Source organism: Phaethon lepturus, unplaced genomic scaffold (genome assembly GCF_000687285.1).
Source record: "Phaethon lepturus isolate BGI_N335 unplaced genomic scaffold, ASM68728v1 scaffold22736, whole genome shotgun sequence".
NCBI classification, from domain to species: Eukaryota; Metazoa; Chordata; class Aves; order Phaethontiformes; family Phaethontidae; genus Phaethon; species Phaethon lepturus.
Window position 1 is genome coordinate 27,884 of NW_010544436.1, and position 18,801 is coordinate 46,684.

Here is an 18,801-nt window from a genome sequence, read left to right on the forward strand (position 1 = left end):
CAACAGTAACCACGTGTACTACCCAACATATATGCTTATTAACTTCTAGAAAATCGGAAGTAAAGCCGCAATGTACTAGCCATGAAAAATAAATTCCTGAAAAGCAAGATGGTTAATAGTTCAACAGGACAGAATTTTTTCTCTTAGAATTCACACATAAGGGGAACATGTGCAGGCATTTCAGAAATGCACGTTTAAGTACCCAGAGAGAGCATATGTGATATGGAAAATGAAAAAGCACAAAAAAGCCTCAGAATCATCAACAAAAAGAAATTGTGGCTTCCATAAAAAGGTCACCATTTCAAAAGACCTCAACTGTTTTGTCTGCAAGACTGAACACCCAAACACAAGTGTTTTAATACAAGCATTACTGCTATCTCTTTCTGAATGGTTACATTTTCATTATCATCATCATCCTCAGATGAACAAAGGTTGACTAAGAATGAAAAATACGGGACATGACAGCAATCAGCTGAGCAGGTATTATTGTCAACAGCAATGGATCTCTCACATGGTGGATAGTGAGGTGCTGCTTTAGAGCAAGAATACCCCTAAGGGTTTGTTCCATTTCATACAGTCCTAAACTAACCTCCTTCAACTGTTTAAAAATTCTCTTGATGCTTAAGAAAACCTACCCACAAAGCAAAAAAGAGGGTTGCTTCCATTTGGTTAGTAAAGGAGAAAGTCAGTTAAAGGAAGACTGGCATTCCATTAATAATATTTCCTGATACTTTTGGCCAAAGTACTGCATTAAGTGGCTTATAAAGCTTTGCCAAATTAACTTTTTAGGTCCATCTCATCTTAATATCTTTGTGCCTTGCTTCTTCCTCATAATTTGTATCTGAAGGGATTATCTAAAATAAAAATTGTAAAAAAAGAGTATGATTTAACACCTCCCATTTTCAGGAATCAGATTTCAAATCAAATTTGAAAACAGTGTAGCATGAAGTCCCTGAACCACAAGCTAAACAAGCAGCACCAGACAGCATTAAACAGCAGATCTGTGAACTGAGTTACTACCTCAGCAATGCTAACGCACGCTCATTTCATAATCATTCATTACTGTATTGTTCCTGACACCATGTCAAAAGTGCATGGAGAGCGAATCAGAGACAAGTGCGCATCAGTTGAAGTTTTGTTAGTTGGGAAACATTCTATCCTTTTCATGCAAAAAAAATCTTGGACTTTCAAACAAGACATTTTCTCATACTTGAATATCCTTTTAAACAAGTACTGGCCACTGTCAGATGTGATGCAAGATATTTAAACATACTATCTGTATAAGACTTCAATATATACCTTTGGTTTTTCATTCCTGGGTATCAGTAACATCTTTGGTTATTCATATAAACAAAGGATTTTGCTGGGTAGCACAGCATTTACGATGCTTTCAATGTTATGAAACAACAGTGATCCAGTAGAAAAAAGTTTGCGTTTAAATACCATGTTTATTGTGGGAATGATGTTTCACAAGTACTAACATCTTCCCATTAAACTGCTGCAGGGAGATAGGAAATAAGCAATTGGCTTTACCTGTACGAAGGTGAGAGCTGCCTTCTGTAGTAAGCATTCAGCATAGCAGATTTCAGCATGCATTTCCTCTATATAAGAAAGAAAAGTTATTTACTGTCGCAAAAGTTATTGCCAATATTCTCTTCTTGGAATAAATGAAACAAATAAAATGCTGGCAAGAAAGGAAAAAATCCCCAAGAGTCTGCTATTGCTGTTTTGATAACTGCTGAGTAATAGCCATAACACACAAATCCCAGTAGAAATAGTAATTGGGAAGCTAGCTAAAAATAGTCTTCTATTTCACTTCTCAGACAGAAACTTTGAACTTGCTAGAGCTGACTCAAGCCGAGGGCAAAAGCTACCTGTCATTCTGGCAGATGGTCTCCTGTACTTTCCATTGATCCTAAGTTTAAATATCAGTCTACAGCAACTAGTTCTTCCAATCCTCCTTCCATGTCTTAGAAAAAACTTTTACAGATGAATGGTAACACTCACTGTGGCTCAGGCTTTTCCCAAATCCAGTAAGACACTATGAACAGGTTTTCATCAAGTCATGCTCAACAAACCAAAAGCTCCAGGCAGACTTTCTGTCCTCATGCAGCACTGAGAAGCATATTTGACTTAACATAATGAAACAAGTTACCTTGCACCCATGCTGCAAGACCAGCCACATGCACAAGGCTGCTGCATGTACAGTGCACACATGGTGAGTTTGATGTGTCAAGTATTAAAGAGAATTATTTTGTGTCAGGTTAGGAAAAAAGGCATACTTGATTCTGCCTGAATCAGAAATAGGAGATCAGCATTTTCAGAGCCATGAACAATGTACTGATACCATTTCCCAAACACCTTAAGGCAAAACAGACAAGCACAAAACTTGTTAATATATTTAGATCCCAATGCAACTAATGTCAAGGACTTATTCCACAGCACCAATGATTCTTAAACTTTTGGGAGTGGTCTTAAGTTAAAAAAAAAAAAAAGGTAAATCTGTAAATCTCTCTTCAGTCCTGTAACGTGTTGTGAAAGGCATTCCTTTAATTCATGCATGCTCAGAGCCAAAAAAAATTAGTCTGAATCCCCCATTTTGAGAAGCTTTGCTTTCAAATTATAAAAAAACCCACCATACCAGTAGTCAAGCATTTTAGTACATGTTGGTAGGATGTTTTTGAAGATTTTTTCACTTTGTTATTTTAGTTGTATTATAAACCACTTACCTTCACTCAATTGATCCACTGATTGTTTAGAAACTAGATTGGACAAGGATTCCACCACTGTGCTTCTTTTCCTGAATCTAAATCAGTCATACATCAAAGAAAAGAAACACACACAGGCTGAGCAACATTTCAGCACAAACTTGAACTTAATTATTTACTTTCTATTTACTTTTTTTAAATTTTATTTACTTAACCATTTCCAACCACAACTTATAGACATTCCTAGTAAAGTGATGATTTGCCAGTAGTTGCAGTTCTTTGAGCAGTCTAACCATGGCCACTGGTATACATTTAGGCTCAGAAGCCTATCCAACCGTCACTGATGTTCTAAGCATACATTAATCTACTTTAAATGTACAATAGCTTCCATCTCACCTCCACCCACCTGCTGCCGAGATCTCTCTGATGCTGTGTAAGCCACCTGAACTGGACTTCAAAGTTTTATTAATTACTTTTTCCGTTTCTTAAAATTGCACTCAGAATTAGGATGAAAAATCAAAAGGAGCTCTAATACTTCAGTATTTTGTGGCATCTTATGCTAGATATGATGCCAAACAGTCACATATTTCACTTTCAACAGATCTGAACTGTCCATGTTATGAATTGGTTTATTTTAGTATGACATTCCAAAAATGAATTTGTTACCACTGTCAAACAAATCAGCTTTATGAAGAAGCTAAAGAAACAATTCAACATTCAGAAAAGGAATGTATTTTGTAAGCCAGGAAGTCATTAAGTACAAATACTGAGCATTAGCTGATCATTTGTTTACACTATTCTGCACATTGAAAAGCACAGGATCCAAACAATAATATTATAACACTACAGGTTAACATAATGCATAGCAAAAAAAAGGGTCAATTAAGGCACATGTAGTTCTGGCAGTTCTTCACCGTTGAGTGTTTGATTGCCTTTATCTTGCATTTTTATGAGTTTTGTGACAGATTAGACCAGAGCACTTATACATAAAAGTTTGTATCTTGCAGACATGGCGGCCCTTATTGAAATTAGCTAAAGTACAAACAGGCACCTGATTTTCAGACATGCTAAACAACATAGTTCAGATGAAACTGTGACTCAATAGCACACCTGAAAAAGAGGGACAAAGCGCTGGCCCTTTATTTTCTTCAGGTAGTATCTGGTAATTTCATCCCATGTCCCTTTCTTTTGTTTGTCATTGCTAAGGAGATGATGTTAAATGTCTAAACTAACAAACTGAAGAAATCTCAGTACAAGCTTAGTCCTATTAGACTACTGGGTCCACCTTTGAAACCAACTTTTAAAAAGAAGAGTATTTTCATGATGAAAAGGTAAATTCAAAATATGGAGCTTTTAAATTGTTGATCCCCACAGAAAACAAGAAGTCACAGGTTGAAACAGCTCAGGCAGTTCAATCATGTACTGTCAGCTTACATGTAGGTCTACATGGCCAACCAGCCATTTAACAAACTTTAGAGGCTATACATGCCCAGACCTGACAAGTCTTTTGTTTCCGTAATTCCAAGAAACATAGCCTTACCAATAATAATTGGATAGTGACACTTACTCCACCTTCACAAATCTAGATCACTACCATACTGACAATAGCCTGCTTTGAAAGCTTACAGACAGCTGGGATATCTTACAAAGAACACTTAGTGGATTAAATACCTCATAAATGGTCATTGCTTGAACTTACCTTTGGCAGGTTTGCAAAGCTTCCTTCATTGTAGAAATTCCCATTTGTATATCCTGCTGTTCAAAGGTCATAGCAGCTTGCATAACTAAAATAGTGCTGTACCCAAGGGCATGGTACATACTATCTTTAGACCTAGGACAAACACATAAGTCTTCTGCATTTAAGCAAAACTTTAAATTACAATATAAAATTAAATGCTGAGACACTTGCCTTAATTTGTGAGAAGACAGAAGAATAAAGTAGGAAAGTAATGGACATGAGAACATAACCTAGCAAGTATCATCTTCCACTGGGTGCTACATGTCTACCTCCACAGGTTATTGCAGCAAGTTCCAAAAAATAGCCCAATTGGGTTACACAAACATTGCAATTAATTATATCCCATTTATAGTCTGGTGGTGTATCTATTTAATTTGGCTAATTAAGCCTTGACATAAATACTTGTTCAGCTGCTTTCACCTAACATAAGAAGGACATCCTTCTAGCATTATTACTTGATCCAAAGATAAAAAAAATCCACATCTGTGTCACAGAAAAGCCGGTACACACACGCTCAGTTCTGCATAAAAAGCTACATTGAACCAGCCTGGCTTTCACAACATAATTATACAATCAAAAAAAAACTATTATTGTTGGAAAGTGGCTACTGGAGGTCATATAGTCAAACCTACCAGTTGCAGCAGCAATATTGCCAAAGTTATGTCAGGCAAACTCAGGTTTTGTGTAACCAAGTTTCAAGAGGTTCAAGAAAATGCCATAGCCTTCTGGTGGTACCTCTGGTACTGTACTATCAATGTACTTTTTCCTAATGTCTTGTTTGAACTTCCTAAGCCTCAACTTGTGGTGACTGACTCTTGTTTTATTACCTGCCACTATGGAGAAGGATGTCCTTGTCTTTGCAACTTCTTCTCAATAGCTCAAGACCACTATTAGATTAACCACCAAGTCTCCTTTTTGCCAAACTGAAACGAATCCAGCTCTCACAATTTTAATGAGCCCTATGTTTTAGTCTTCTAGCCATGCTGCTAGACATCTGTTGGTTCCTCTCCAGTTTCCTCAACTTTTTTTTTCTTCCCCCATAAATCAAGAAGCCACCCACCAAATGTAGTTTTGAAGACAAGAACCTTCAGCAGCGTCAAGGAAGACAGACCCATGTGCTACTTATTATTAATATTTATTTCTTAAATATATCAACACTTTCCCTAAAATGTTTACATTATTTAAGCACTTAAGTTTAACTTTCATTAAAAGGCTATTTTTCAATAAAACAATTGGGATTTTTCTTTTTTAAAGGTGGCTTTTCATTTCCTTGCTAGGCTAGGTCTTCCTTTGCAGATTAGTTGAATATGCTACATAATGAGCTCGAAGTCTATTAGCTGCCAGGGTCTTAAAGCATCAAAACTATAGAGTCTAGAATATTTTTTTCCTTGTAGCAAACATCAACTAAAACAAATACTTCACTGTACATAAAAACACTATTGTCTGAAACAATTTTTTTTGTTTTACAACACAAAATATATATACATGAAACATACAAAAGACATTTGTGTAATATATGTGTGTGTGTATTTAGTAACACACACATGCATAATCCTTGCATGTAGAACTTACTATTTTGCAATACTATCCAAAAATAGTTTTGGCATACACAAGTGCAGGTGGGCCATCTCAAAAGCACTGCTCTATTACAAATAACACTGCACAATGCTCAGAGAAGAGAGCTTGAGTGTAAGTACAGCTAGTTTGAAAAGGTATTATTTCTGCCTACCTCCTCTACGCTTAAGCTCTCCATGCCACTAAAAGCAAACACTTGATAGCTGTGTCATCCTCCCAAGGTTTATTTAACAATGTTCTTCCACCTGTTCATACTGCTGACCTAACATCACCAACTCATCCTTCTTAAACCAGTCTTACTATCATCAAACTGCAAAGTGAGAACTTTACCTCACTATACTAACACAAGGTACTGGTCCCTCTCACATATCCATCAACATCATATGCATCTTAGAGACAGAGAGAAGAACAGTGAACGGGATTCAGACTGCAGTTCTAAAAAGTAGTCATCCAGATTGCCTCCCCACCCAGTCACAGGTAAGCTAGGTTTGTTCTACAAACCTTTTGGTATTCTTTAGTTCCCTACATCTGCACTGACATGCTTTTCTCAGTGGAGCAAGGGCAACAGGGGAACAGCCAGAATTAGTCAAAATATCAAATGGTGGGCTTTAAGGGTAAACACTATCATCACTCAAATGTAATATAAAAAGCAACAAAAGGAGTATTCTGGAGTTTTGTTCCAGCTTTGTTGTCTTGTCAAAAGCAGTTCCATTTCACAAATTCTCTGATCAAAGATATGTTGGATGAGGTCTTGCTCCCCTGCTTTTGCACAAAGACAGACAGCTGGAACGATAAACTCTAACAGAACAATTCAGTGCTTCATCAGTAGGTTTTGCAATAGTCTTAAGGAGAAAGAAGTACACTGCTAAAACCCAAAGGTACTGCCAAATGCTTTCAGACAAAAGGGAATAAATGAAAACTACTATCTTCAGAGGCCTTGAATTAATCTTCAGCTACCAAACAGCATACTGTGTACTATCTGTTTACAGTAACTTCAGCAAATAACAGGACCTCACCATGGACGAAGTAGTTCCAGGGCTTCAGAGAACTTATTGTTTAGAAATAAGTTCAGTGCCATTGAACATTCTTCCAGAGCACACTTGAGATCCATCTTGGATGCCCTAAAAAAAGATTCTTAGTTTAGTCAAACTGTAAATATAAATATAAAATTAAATTACTTCTTTTCCCTTATATAACACACAAGATCTTTTATAGCAATTTTATTACTCATTTTTTAAATCTAGCTTTACAAAAACAAGTCATATGCTTAACTCTTTATCCATGCTGCATGGGTGTGCCATCTTTTCTTATTCAAGTGATGTTCATGGCTTTATGCTCCTTCTTTTACTAGTCAATACACAGTGGAGTAATTTTTACTGCTACTTGTATACATATAACACACATACTGCTACTTTTTTATATATATACACACACACATATATATATAAAAAACCCACATATTTATATAACAGAAATACTCAAAATTTATGAATGTGTCCAAGCTCTCGATTCTTTGTATCAGTACAAATGCAGTTTCAGACTCTGTATTCAGATCTAAATCTTGAGAGAGATGACAAATTAATATTTTCATCCAAGAAAGCAGTAAACAGACACTCACTCTGCAAAAAGCTATGTCAAAAATAATCCTATCAGAAGCCTGCAGCTACGTCAAAAACTTTTGTTCTTCCTAATTCACTTCAAGTAAACTCACATGCACTTGCTTAAGAGGAAGCGATCTAACAAAACTGCTACCTTGGACAGTTTTGTCTGAAAGATTTGGGAGCACTCACAAATTGCTCCATGGGCAGAACTGGTCACAAACTGTACGCTCACAGTAGTGATTAATAGCTAGGTACACAGCCTTCAGTGTGCACAGCTGGATCTGGAAAAGATAACCCATCTACAGCTTTAGACTCTATAATGGGCTTTATCCAAGTAAGGTTAAGCAGTAGTAACCAACAGATGTCAATGAGATGAATATTCAAGTGCTGACCAGAAGAGGAGAATCCTGAAGGAGGAATTTAATGAAAGAAACAACAGAGGAGTGCAGCTGCTCTGACAGTAACACATACACACACCGAACAAGCCAAGAAAAAGGGTGACATGAAAATATGATTGCACAGGTTTTTACCTAGAATCATCAACTCCCCCTACCCTCCTCCTCTCTCCATCACCCAAAATCTTTGAAAACATTGGCTTTGGTTTTTGTATCCCTTCTGGGGCAGAAAATTGGCATAAGGTTCGATGTCATCCCAAAACTCTTTTCTCAGCTTTATTTTCTGTCATTTTTTAGTGGCAGTACTTGAAAAATTTACCTTTCATACAAAAATAAAATATCTAACTCAATGCTTGGCAACTACTAGATATTTATTATTGAACATACCAAGAGGTAAATCCTGCCCTTCATAATGAAGCAGTGAATTGCCCAACAGTCAAAATATGGCAGTTTTACCATCAGACTGTTACCAACAATTTTAAATACCTTTATTTTCTCCCATCCTGGGATCCAACTTGATTATTACGTATACTATTTTAAGATTTATGTAATTTTATATAACAAAAACCTACAGTTCTTAGAAGCTGAAGCATTTGCAGCTCTGCTTCAACTGTTACCATTAGCTACTTGCTAAGCTCTTGCGTCCTTCAGCTGCACAAACGCTGCAGGAAAGGTCATATTCTGAACGCAACCTACAGCCTTGATCTCCAATTGTCCACCAAAAGTACCACTGTCACACCAGCAGAGAAGAGGCACCATGGCAATCCAGTCAACCAGAACAAGTCTTACTAGCAAAGTGTCTGCCTCTTTTCCCATGTGTGTAGTGTTCCTGCCAGCCCATCACACCCCAGGTTTCATCCCGACATTTAGTCTCAGGTGAGGGCCTGGGGAATGAGCACTGCAACACTGCCTATGTTTGCCCTACTGTGTAGGGTATAGGTACAGGTACCAAAGTCTTTATTAGCCTGTACTGATTAGTACTGTAGGGCTACTGGCGAGCAAATCTACTACATCCATGTTCTCTTCATTGATTCCCTATGTCAACAACACATGGCATTCCGTTGCCACTATCAGTTTATATTCTCTCACTTAAATACCCTTAAGCTAGGTATCTAAATTGCTTTCCAATTTTCTTAGAAGTATTTCAGGGAAGTTACTGCACAGCAAGTTTACTTACGTCTATGTATAAATACACAAGCCCCAATAAGAAAAATCCTTCAGGTAAAGCAATAGCAGTCATCTTTGAGACTACTTTAACTGAAATGTTACAACTGAACTGCGAAAGAAGTGGAGTGTTTGGGTTGGGGTTTTGTTTGGGTTTTTTTTTCCCCAAAGTCCTATATCTTTTGGTGTGTAAGCCTGTATGATTCATCTTTGCAGGATAGTTGATAATCAAGACTATTCAATGACAGAAGTATATCTGAGTAAATCTATAGGTTTACTTCTCAAATTTCCTCTGCTATACATACTATGTCAAAAGTTTCTGAAACACACCTCTCAATAAAAATTGAGAGGGAAGAGTAGTAGCATTGGTCCAAGCTGGTTACAAAATAAGACACCATTTTCACTATGAATTCAACAGGATCATGCACAATTTTTTATTTCCCCTTTTAATAAAGTTTGCTTAATCTGTTTGATTTTTTACTTTCTCCTCTGTCTCTCAAATACCCCAATCAATTCTTCCCATTTAGCTCCTCCTTGATGAAGGGGAAAAGGAAAGCAGTATAGCAAGCATACAGATTTTTATGAGAAAGCATCTATTTGCTGTAGGTCACATAGGGTTTAAGAACTTTCTTTTTCATGATTCAGTGTACACAACTTTTTATTTTTATGATGCTACTCGCGTTGAAATTAACAAAGGACTTTGCACTTCTCAGATCTAACTTGAACAATCTTTGAAAAATTAGAACATCAGACATTAAATTGTAAATGCAAATCATCACTTCATGTTCACATCTTGCATGAATTTACAGGCCAAAATGCAAAATGCCTTACAATTTTAACAGAGGCACCTTCCACAATTCCTTCCTGAAAAATGAACCTATAGACCAAGAAACCCATGTAGGAGACACACAGAATATCTGTATCTCCTCAAATGGCAAATCCACACCTTCTATACTTCAGTTTAGGAAAAAAAAAAACCCCAACCTATCAAAACCAACCACAAGTTCATTTTGTATATTGCACATTCTAGCTTCTAAATCCAGAAAACAAAATAACCTGGCTGAGCATTTAGTTTGGATACCTGCCAAAGCTTCAGCCTGTAACACCTCTTGGTACTCCCAAAGTAAAGTTCTTTCCAGAGCACGGATCAAGAGAACCACAGACTCTAGATTATGAAGCATCCTGCCTATCTGACAAAAGAATGGACTTAGCACTTTACCTTAAACCTGCTCAACTGGTTAAGGGTTTCCCTTTAACAACAATCATCTGAAATAAGTATCCTTAAGATCCTATACTTCCAACTCAGTAAAGCAGAATTAAAATTTTTATCAAAACAAATATGAAGAAAGCAATTGTATTTTAGTGCATTCAGACTCTGAATATGTAAATGAATCTGTCCAAATAAAAATATTTATACAACCAGTAGAGAAATGTATTCATTTATGTGTCCTCTTCAAATGTCTTAAATAGTATGCCCTCCAAAGAACAGTGGTAAGAATCAAGAAGAGACTAATTTATAATGACTGAAAGTTTTGTAAAACACTCAATTTTATCAGCTAATTCCATTAATACCATCTGCTAACAAATCATTTTCAAAACACTAATTTTTAGCTAGATTTAGAGGCTGGTTTTTTTTTTCCTGGTACACAAGGACAGACCTGAGTTAGTCTGGACTCTCAGTAACATGCCATCACCACCACTGTGTGTTCCTACCTCCTCGTTTCACATTTGCTTTTCAGGAAACTGTGTTTCACTCAGTACATGCCTGGTTAGATTACACATGCCATTTGCTCTGCCTTTCCTGCTAGGAAAAATGGCTAGTTGCTTTCAAATAATTTCTCAAGAAAGGAAAACAAAAGGAGTGGTGTGTCTTTTTTTAAATACCACATTTGCAGTTATTGCCTTAAAAAAATCCAGTAATCAAAGTTGAGAACTACTACATGGCAAGATGAGTTTTACTCTCTCATACTCGCACACCACAACATGTCTGTGACTAGCATTGAAGCAGTGCCCTGCTCCAGGTGTCTTCCAATACAAATCCCCGTGGCCACATTAAGTGGAGAAAAAACCAAACATATCTTCAAGATTACAGAGGACAGATGGACCTTCTGGTCCCCTCTCCTCACAGCACATTTGCTGACTTTGAGCTGGGCCAAGAACTCTGTGAAGTACTGGAAAGAAACACCCGAAAAACCCAACAGTAAGCGATGACCTGCTACACAGAGCATGGAGGAACTATGACAGAGGGAAGAGAACCTCAAGCGAGAGATGTATAATCAAATAGTTCATAAAACAGTCTGAGGGAAGGTGGATCATTCATAACAGCACGAATGGTAATTTAACAACTGATCTCTAATTTATTCACTTAAGTTTTAAGATATCTGGGTTCAGCCTCAAAGGAGTAAGAAAATTCCCTACCATTTAATGTGAAAAGTAACAGCAAATAAGTACACTGAAGTATTACAGTACCCCACCTCTGTACCATTTTTCTGAATGCAAGAATCAAGATGTAAGGGCAATGTCCTACTTCCACTGCTTCACTGGGCCTCATCTCAGTGAAACAAAATACATTTGTATGCTGTAAAACTGTATACTTCCTACCCAGCAATGAGCAACTGCTGAAACTTCTTTTGGAACAGAAATCCAATTATTATTTTGTGTAACATAGCCATGGGCATGCTGGCTTTTCAGCTGTTAACAGAGAGGACCATTAGACATCAGGCTCCCAAACATCATCACACCACCAATTCTAGCAATCACAAGGGTACATATCAATGTCTGTAAAACAACTGCATAAACAATCTTTCTTAAAACCTTGGGTTTAAGGAAGGGAGCTGATTCTGCACCTCAGGAAGGTGGTTCTGCCCCTCTGCTCCGCTCTGGTGAGACCCCACCTGCAGTACTGTGTCCAGCTCTGGAGCCCTCAGCACAGGAAGGACATGGGCCTGTTGGAGCGGGTCCAGAGGAGGGCCACAGAAATGATCAGAGGGATGGAACACCTCTCCTGTGAGGACAGGCTGAGAGAGTTGGGGTTGTTCAGCCTGGAGAAGAGAAGGCTCTGGAGAGACCTTATTGCAGCCTTCCAGTGCTTAAAGGGGGCTTATAAGAAAGATGGGGACAGACTTTTTAGCAGGGCCTGTAGCGACAGGACAAGGGGTAATGGTTTTAAACTAAAAGAGGGTAGATTCAGACTAGATGGAAGGAAGAAATTTTTCCCCATGAGGGTGGTGAAACACTGGCACAGGTTGCCCAGAGAGGTGATAGACGCCCCATCTCTGGAAACATTCCAGGTCAGGTTGCACAGGGCTCTGAGCAATCTGATCTAGTTGAAGATGCCCCTGCTCATTGCAGGGAGGTTGGACCAGATGACCTTTAAAGGTTTCTTTCAACACAAACTATTCTATGACTCTAACACGACAGAGTCCTGGCATCCTGTCAGAACTCTCTTTTTCTACTAAATGGGTAAGCAGCAGATCTCTCCAGCGCATTGCTGTCATGTTCTTTTCCTGTGCTACAGACTAGCTCTTTCTCTGCTGCCTTTATGTGTGATCAAAGCCTGCAGACAACGCAAATGGTATTCCTTACGTCAATATATTTACTGTTCCTTACATGAAGCAAACTTATAAAATTCTTCTTGCCACTTCGGATATAAAACTTTTTCTCACACTCTTATTTCTGATAAGTGAATCATATCCTCTACCAAAGAGTCTCACTCCTGTTTAATTACTCTTCACATATATTTTCTACTGTTTTCCTACATCCTGTAGCAAAGGAACATAACCAGAAGGAATCACTCCAACTCAGATTCATAACTTGGTATCAGAACAGTCAGAAGAAATGAACATACTGACTCAGAAGCAACTTGGCTATCTTTGCTGGCAGACCAGGAATATTTCTATGCAGAGTCTCAGAAAAAGCACATTTCCTCCTCTCCTCCCAAAACATCACAAACCAATTTCTACAGCAAGTTAGCAGACTGATGAACAGTTCAGTGAGCAATGCTGACTCACACTCTGACTCATGCTCTTCTCCTTTTGACTCAGTCTTATTTTGGCAATCTCATTTTCTTCCCTACCTCCACATACAGTTTCCTAGAAGTGACATAAACTTAACACATTTTATCATCTCAGATGAGCATATGCTTTAATTTATCCTGGAGTAGACTAAATTAACACTACTTCAGTGAAATTACTATGGATTTTACACCCAGTGAATACAGTTCACTTCTAAACAAACAAAAAAAAAGGAAAAGAAAAATATACTGTATTGGGTGTTGCACAAAGATAACAATGTCACATTACAAGGAAAATAAAACACCACTGTGTTACTGCCTAGGTACTTTAAGGATAACTTTAAAAAAATGCTGTGTGTTGGGAAAAGGTATCTTTTCACTACTATGTCAAACTTCTTTTATGAAGGAAGAATAAATGTTTTGAATTCCAGAAGTAGCTTACGTATCTTGTGCTTGGTGCTGAGCTACCCATGAAACTGTTGCAATACAGTGGGGATATATTGTCCATAAGGAAGTTATCAGCAGCTTTCAATAGGTTCTTCTAATCAACTACTTGGAGCTGTGATAGAAACAAAGAATAGGAACACAGACTTCAAAGCCCTGAGATGTATTGCAATATTCACTATTAGGATGACAGTCCTCAGGATGTACACAAAGCAGGAGCGTTAGTAATTTAAAATGTCAAAAAAGTTTACAGCTTATTAAGCCTTTTTTCCCCTCCCCTGTAGATTAATTAAAAAGGGAACATAACCACTAGCCTAAAACAAATGAGAAGTCATTGCTCTAGTATTTAAAAGAAAGTTATTTGAACACGTAAAGAGTTAGGCAATAACACCTATCTGTCCACACCACAGCTCAGTGTAAGAGCATTCCTGAAAGGTAGTTACACAGCTAAAATTGTTAACTTGGTACATGCTGCTGTCTCTGTCTGCAGCAGATTTAGTCAGCTTTTAATACAATCACCCCTGGCTTGTATCGGTCTACCAACTCTTCTCTTGAAAGGGGATTCAGGAGCTAGAAAGAGGAGAATTGCAGAAGAATTTCCTTTTAATCCAACTGTATTTTCCACGTTTAAAATCTTATATTTAGGACTGAGTTCCACATCACTTTATTAACATTAACTGGACTTTAATGTGCAAGCAGCACTTTGTATGAATAGGGACTGCAGAATTTAGGTTTTGAAAACCTAAATTTTCTAAAACCATTTGTTGGCTCTTTTGCAACACAGCCAAAATAGTCAGCCTCATCTGATAAACAACATGTAATTGCCAGTGACTTGGTTTTGTACAGCTACTGTTCTCTCTAACAAAAGTCTCATTGAGCTATAGTTACTGAAAATATCTGAAGTTATTAGTGGAAGCAAAGCAAAACTTTGAGGGGAAAAAAGCCACAAAAATGTGAAACTAGCACTAAAAATTTAGTTCTAAGATATCTCCATTAAGATGCATATCTGACACAAACCAAAGGAATGGAAAAAAAGGTCTTCTAAAAATTGGCAGTATACAGAGTGGATGCTATTTTGATGATAAGGATCAAGAAACCAAAATGCATTACACCTAAGAGAACATAAATACTTTAGTAAACAAGCGACCCTTAACATTTAAAGAAGCTTCATCAGAAGAACTTTTTGCAGGCACTTGTTTGCTTAAACTCAAATGAAAACCATTCTGAGCGTCAACCACAGCATAACAGGTAGGGCAGCAAGAAACTACCACCTGTAGCACTATTCTTCAGTAACATATATGGAGACATCTGCTAGAGTATTTACTGCCAAGTTACTGATGACAAAACAGCATTAAAATGTATAGTTCTCAGGTGGTTCTTGTCCTCTGAAGGAAGACGGTAAGCCTAATAGTCCTAATATACTCTCAAAATCTGATACTCACCGTTGCTATTCAGAATGTTTCTATAATTTCTGATGTTGGAAGGTTGAAGGAGAAAAATCTCCTCATCTTATCCCTCTCATCCAACACTCATATATGAGCCAACAGTAATACTTCACTATTCTGCTTAGTGATGTGCTAAAATGTAGTTTGGATCATTTTCTAAGGGACAATGTTATTTGCTATCACTTTTATCAATCCCTTGCACAGACACCAACTTGCAACACAAGTATAAACCTCATCAGATAAACAGTGAGATGCTTTGTAGGAGTACTACCCACCTACCACAGAGCAGCAGGTGGCACCACTCGTCATTACAAATACCCACCCAACAGTTCTAGGACATGAAGCAAAGGCTAACATAAGATAAATTTACTGCCAAATCCTACCGAGCTCTTCTGCTAGGTCTACATTTTATATTCAGGGATAGTTCAGTGAAGGGTGGCTGAAGGCTTACACGGTCCTTGGTAGTAAAATCCACTGACCTACATACAGTGAACATTAGGAAGCGTTCATAAAAGCAAAGACAGCAGCTTTCTAGATGTGTTGGACTTTCTTCTTACTGCAAGGGACTCCTCCTAAAACTCTCAAGTGTGACACTTCTGTTTGGTTTTTGTTCTTTTTTAAATAAATACAAGCAGAGATGCACCACTTTGAGGAACAATTTCTGTATCAAGTTTGAATCTAAGGAATCCTCATGAAAGCAGAACATGTATCATTCTCTCTGAGGGCTACCAAACTGCGTGGTAAGAAACTGCACACGCCCCTCGCCCCCACGCTGCCCTAGTGCTGGCACATGTCTTTCAGTATCTTGCTGGCTAGGTACAGGAATCAGGCTCTGCAAGAGCAAGGTGCATCAGGCAAGCCCCCAGGAGGGCTGGATTCTTCTGTCAGTATGCATGCTATACATTCCTCCCATCTGGAGAGCAATTCAGAAAGGTGGAATCAAACTGAGTAACCTTTCTCACATTTAGCTGTTTCTTGCAGCTAACAAATTAAAGCATGATAGACCCCTTACATTGAAGGCATCACAGTATTTTTAAATTGCCAATCACTTCTAGTTTATGAAGAAAAAGATTCCTAACCTGATGTGTTAGTTTAAAAATAATCAGGGAAAGACATAAGACCACGTGATCAACAATTTCTTCCTATCATAAACAGAAAACTTTTGGCAAACAGTTCTACCATTTAATCTAAATCCCAGACTTCAACGCCACTTATAATGACACAACAGAAAAATCTTAAGCCATAAGGCTAGACTTTTGAAATTATTTCCAACTTACATAAATCACTTCCTAGCCTAAGCTATTTTTATCATTAATATACAAAGTCTAAAAACTACAGTTATCTGACCAGTATACCAAATGCTAACTTTTTAACGCATACAGTAAATCCACTAGTCATAACTTACCTCCACAGCAAATTCAGCATTCATTATGCATGCATCCTTTTTTATGAGAAGCACGAATTTTAGATAAATAAAATTGTGTCATTTAAATATTCAATGAAAACGTTATGAAGCTGACAGGAAGCATTGAAAAAAATTTCATGCTGATACAAGACAGACTTGATAAAATAATTCCTTCCAAGGTGTAGTGTCTTCACTGTTTCAGAACTTCACCAACGCATGCTGCAGTCTGTGTGCTAAACATTCATTTAAGGAAACGCAACTGGCAGCAAAAACTATCCAGTTGCTGTGCTAGCCAAATTTGCAAACAGGCAGGAATTACTCTAAATGCTTACTATGTTACAATCCGTTCAACAACAAGCAGTTCTTTAAAAACAAACAGAATCAAAAAATCCCACCCAAAACCACACCACAGACACCCCCCCCCCAACAGTGTTAATTCCATTTAAATGATATTAGTTTATTAGTTTACACAGTTTGGTATTCTGGCAAAACCATCACGGTAACATACTTATTTTCACTTTTTCCTCCCTTGGGACTTTCTTGCATGCTGCATTTAAAACTACATTCAATAGCAGACAGGCAAACAGCATTGTTCTTACCCAAGCCCCTCCTGGATACTAGTTTCACTTGAATTTTGGAGACACCTATCTAACCACAGAACTAGTACGAGCAGAGGATGCAAAACACCATGCTATGAGGCAGTTCAGTGAGGTTGTACCTTCCTCCTCAATGGTATCTGACTCTGAGAGTAGCATTTAGCCAGTTGTTTGTAGATCTGTAGCAGTGAACCCCCGAATTGTCATTGCAATACCAGGAGATCTGCCTATACTACCCTTTGCATGATCAAGCAATCTCACCGCTAGGGCATTTTCCTTTTCTTTAATAGCATTGTGGTTTTTGGTTGGTTGGTTTGGGAGTTTTTGTTTATAATTTAAAAAAACAAACACAAAAAACTAACTATTTTATTTTTGTTCTTCTCCCTCATCTTACAGCTGTGGCAGAAATGCCGATGCAGACAGAAAAGAAGAGACAGTAGCTATCTGGTATTATACATTTGTATACATAATAAAATAAAGCATCAAAAACTCTGTTTTTCAAAACAAACAGCTGTAGAAAAGGAGTTGGAGCTCTCAGAAAAACAGAAACAGTACAAAAGGAAGAGGCAACTGAGGGAAAAAAGAGGCAGTTGCCACTATTGAAAAATCAACAATTACTTAAGTTATATGCAAGTGAGCTGAGAATGACTTTAGAGTTTTTATCTGTACCTTAGCATTGTCAAAAAAAGTTCAACCTAGCTTTTCATAGACTATAGGAATTTCACTAAGAGAGCATTTTAACTGATCAATCATTATACCTTACCAGACACATGTAATCTAATGATGAGGCAGACAGACAGTAGATAAAGCTGTTCCTCACAGATCAGACACTGGGCAGGAGGCCGGGAGCTGCTGGCATTTTAGGACGGGTGTTTGCCCTCTTTTCCTTTTTAGAAAAGCAAGTTCTAATTTTAGCTTTTCTAAACTCCACAGGTATATATTTAGCTACAGGAGACAACTGTTTTATTTCCAGAATTATTACTGCTCACAGCAGTAGAAATATTTATAACACTGTCTTATGAATGAAATGCATTTAAAAACCCTCAAACATACCAAAAACTTAATATACAAACAAAAATTCCTTCTTAAAGGTCTCATCTGACCTTCAACTTTAAATGCTGGACCACCACCTGTCAGGAAACCAGTAGTATTTCTTTGCTGCATTTGAGTCTCATCTGTGATCTCAAACTTTGGGGGCATGCACCGGACCGTCTTTGTTCTAGTTAGAAAGCTGACCAGCGCCTACAGCGCGGCTTCACAAGACTCTGATCGTGAAATACAAGAAGGTGATCAAAAGGTTTTGCTTCCAAACATTTACTTTATGTCCATGACTGAGGCGGCAGGGAGAGGTGATGAGGCAAAGGAACTTTCCCAATGGTCCTTCTTACTGAAAACATGGAATTTGCTTATCTGTACATTTATTATCAATGCAGTATCTGAACACTACAAGAAAATACCAACTGCCCTATACTCACATACTACTACTAGCGTACAGATGCAACAAAACAAGTGATTAAGCACAAAGGAAGAAAACCAAGGCAAAGTTGATGATCTGCTTGAGTCTCAGATGCCACAGGAAATTGTGCCAAGACTAAACTCATCGTCCTGGCTGACCAGTACCCACCATTGACAACATCACAGCCCAACCCTTTGAGAAACACAGAAAGACAGGCTACATATCTAGCCACTTTTTTTTTTTTTTTTTTTTTTTAAAAAAC

General features: G+C 37.7%; 1 protein-coding gene across 1 annotated transcript in view; it reads right to left on the bottom strand.

Moving 5' to 3' along the window:
- The window catches only part of TTC39B (tetratricopeptide repeat domain 39B), a 24,380-nt gene extending 17,245 nt beyond the window's left edge, over window positions 1-7,135 (bottom strand). The window contains exons 1-4 of the mRNA XM_010288691.1: window positions 7,038-7,135; window positions 4,408-4,539; window positions 2,730-2,806; window positions 1,534-1,601 (exon numbers count right to left, since the gene is read on the bottom strand). Of these exons, the coding sequence (XP_010286993.1) occupies window positions 1,534-1,601; window positions 2,730-2,806; window positions 4,408-4,539; window positions 7,038-7,132 (372 nt within the window). The 5' untranslated portion in view covers window positions 7,133-7,135. The remainder of the gene's footprint in view (window positions 1-1,533; window positions 1,602-2,729; window positions 2,807-4,407; window positions 4,540-7,037) is intronic.
- Between the last annotated feature and the right edge of the window lie 11,666 nt (window positions 7,136-18,801).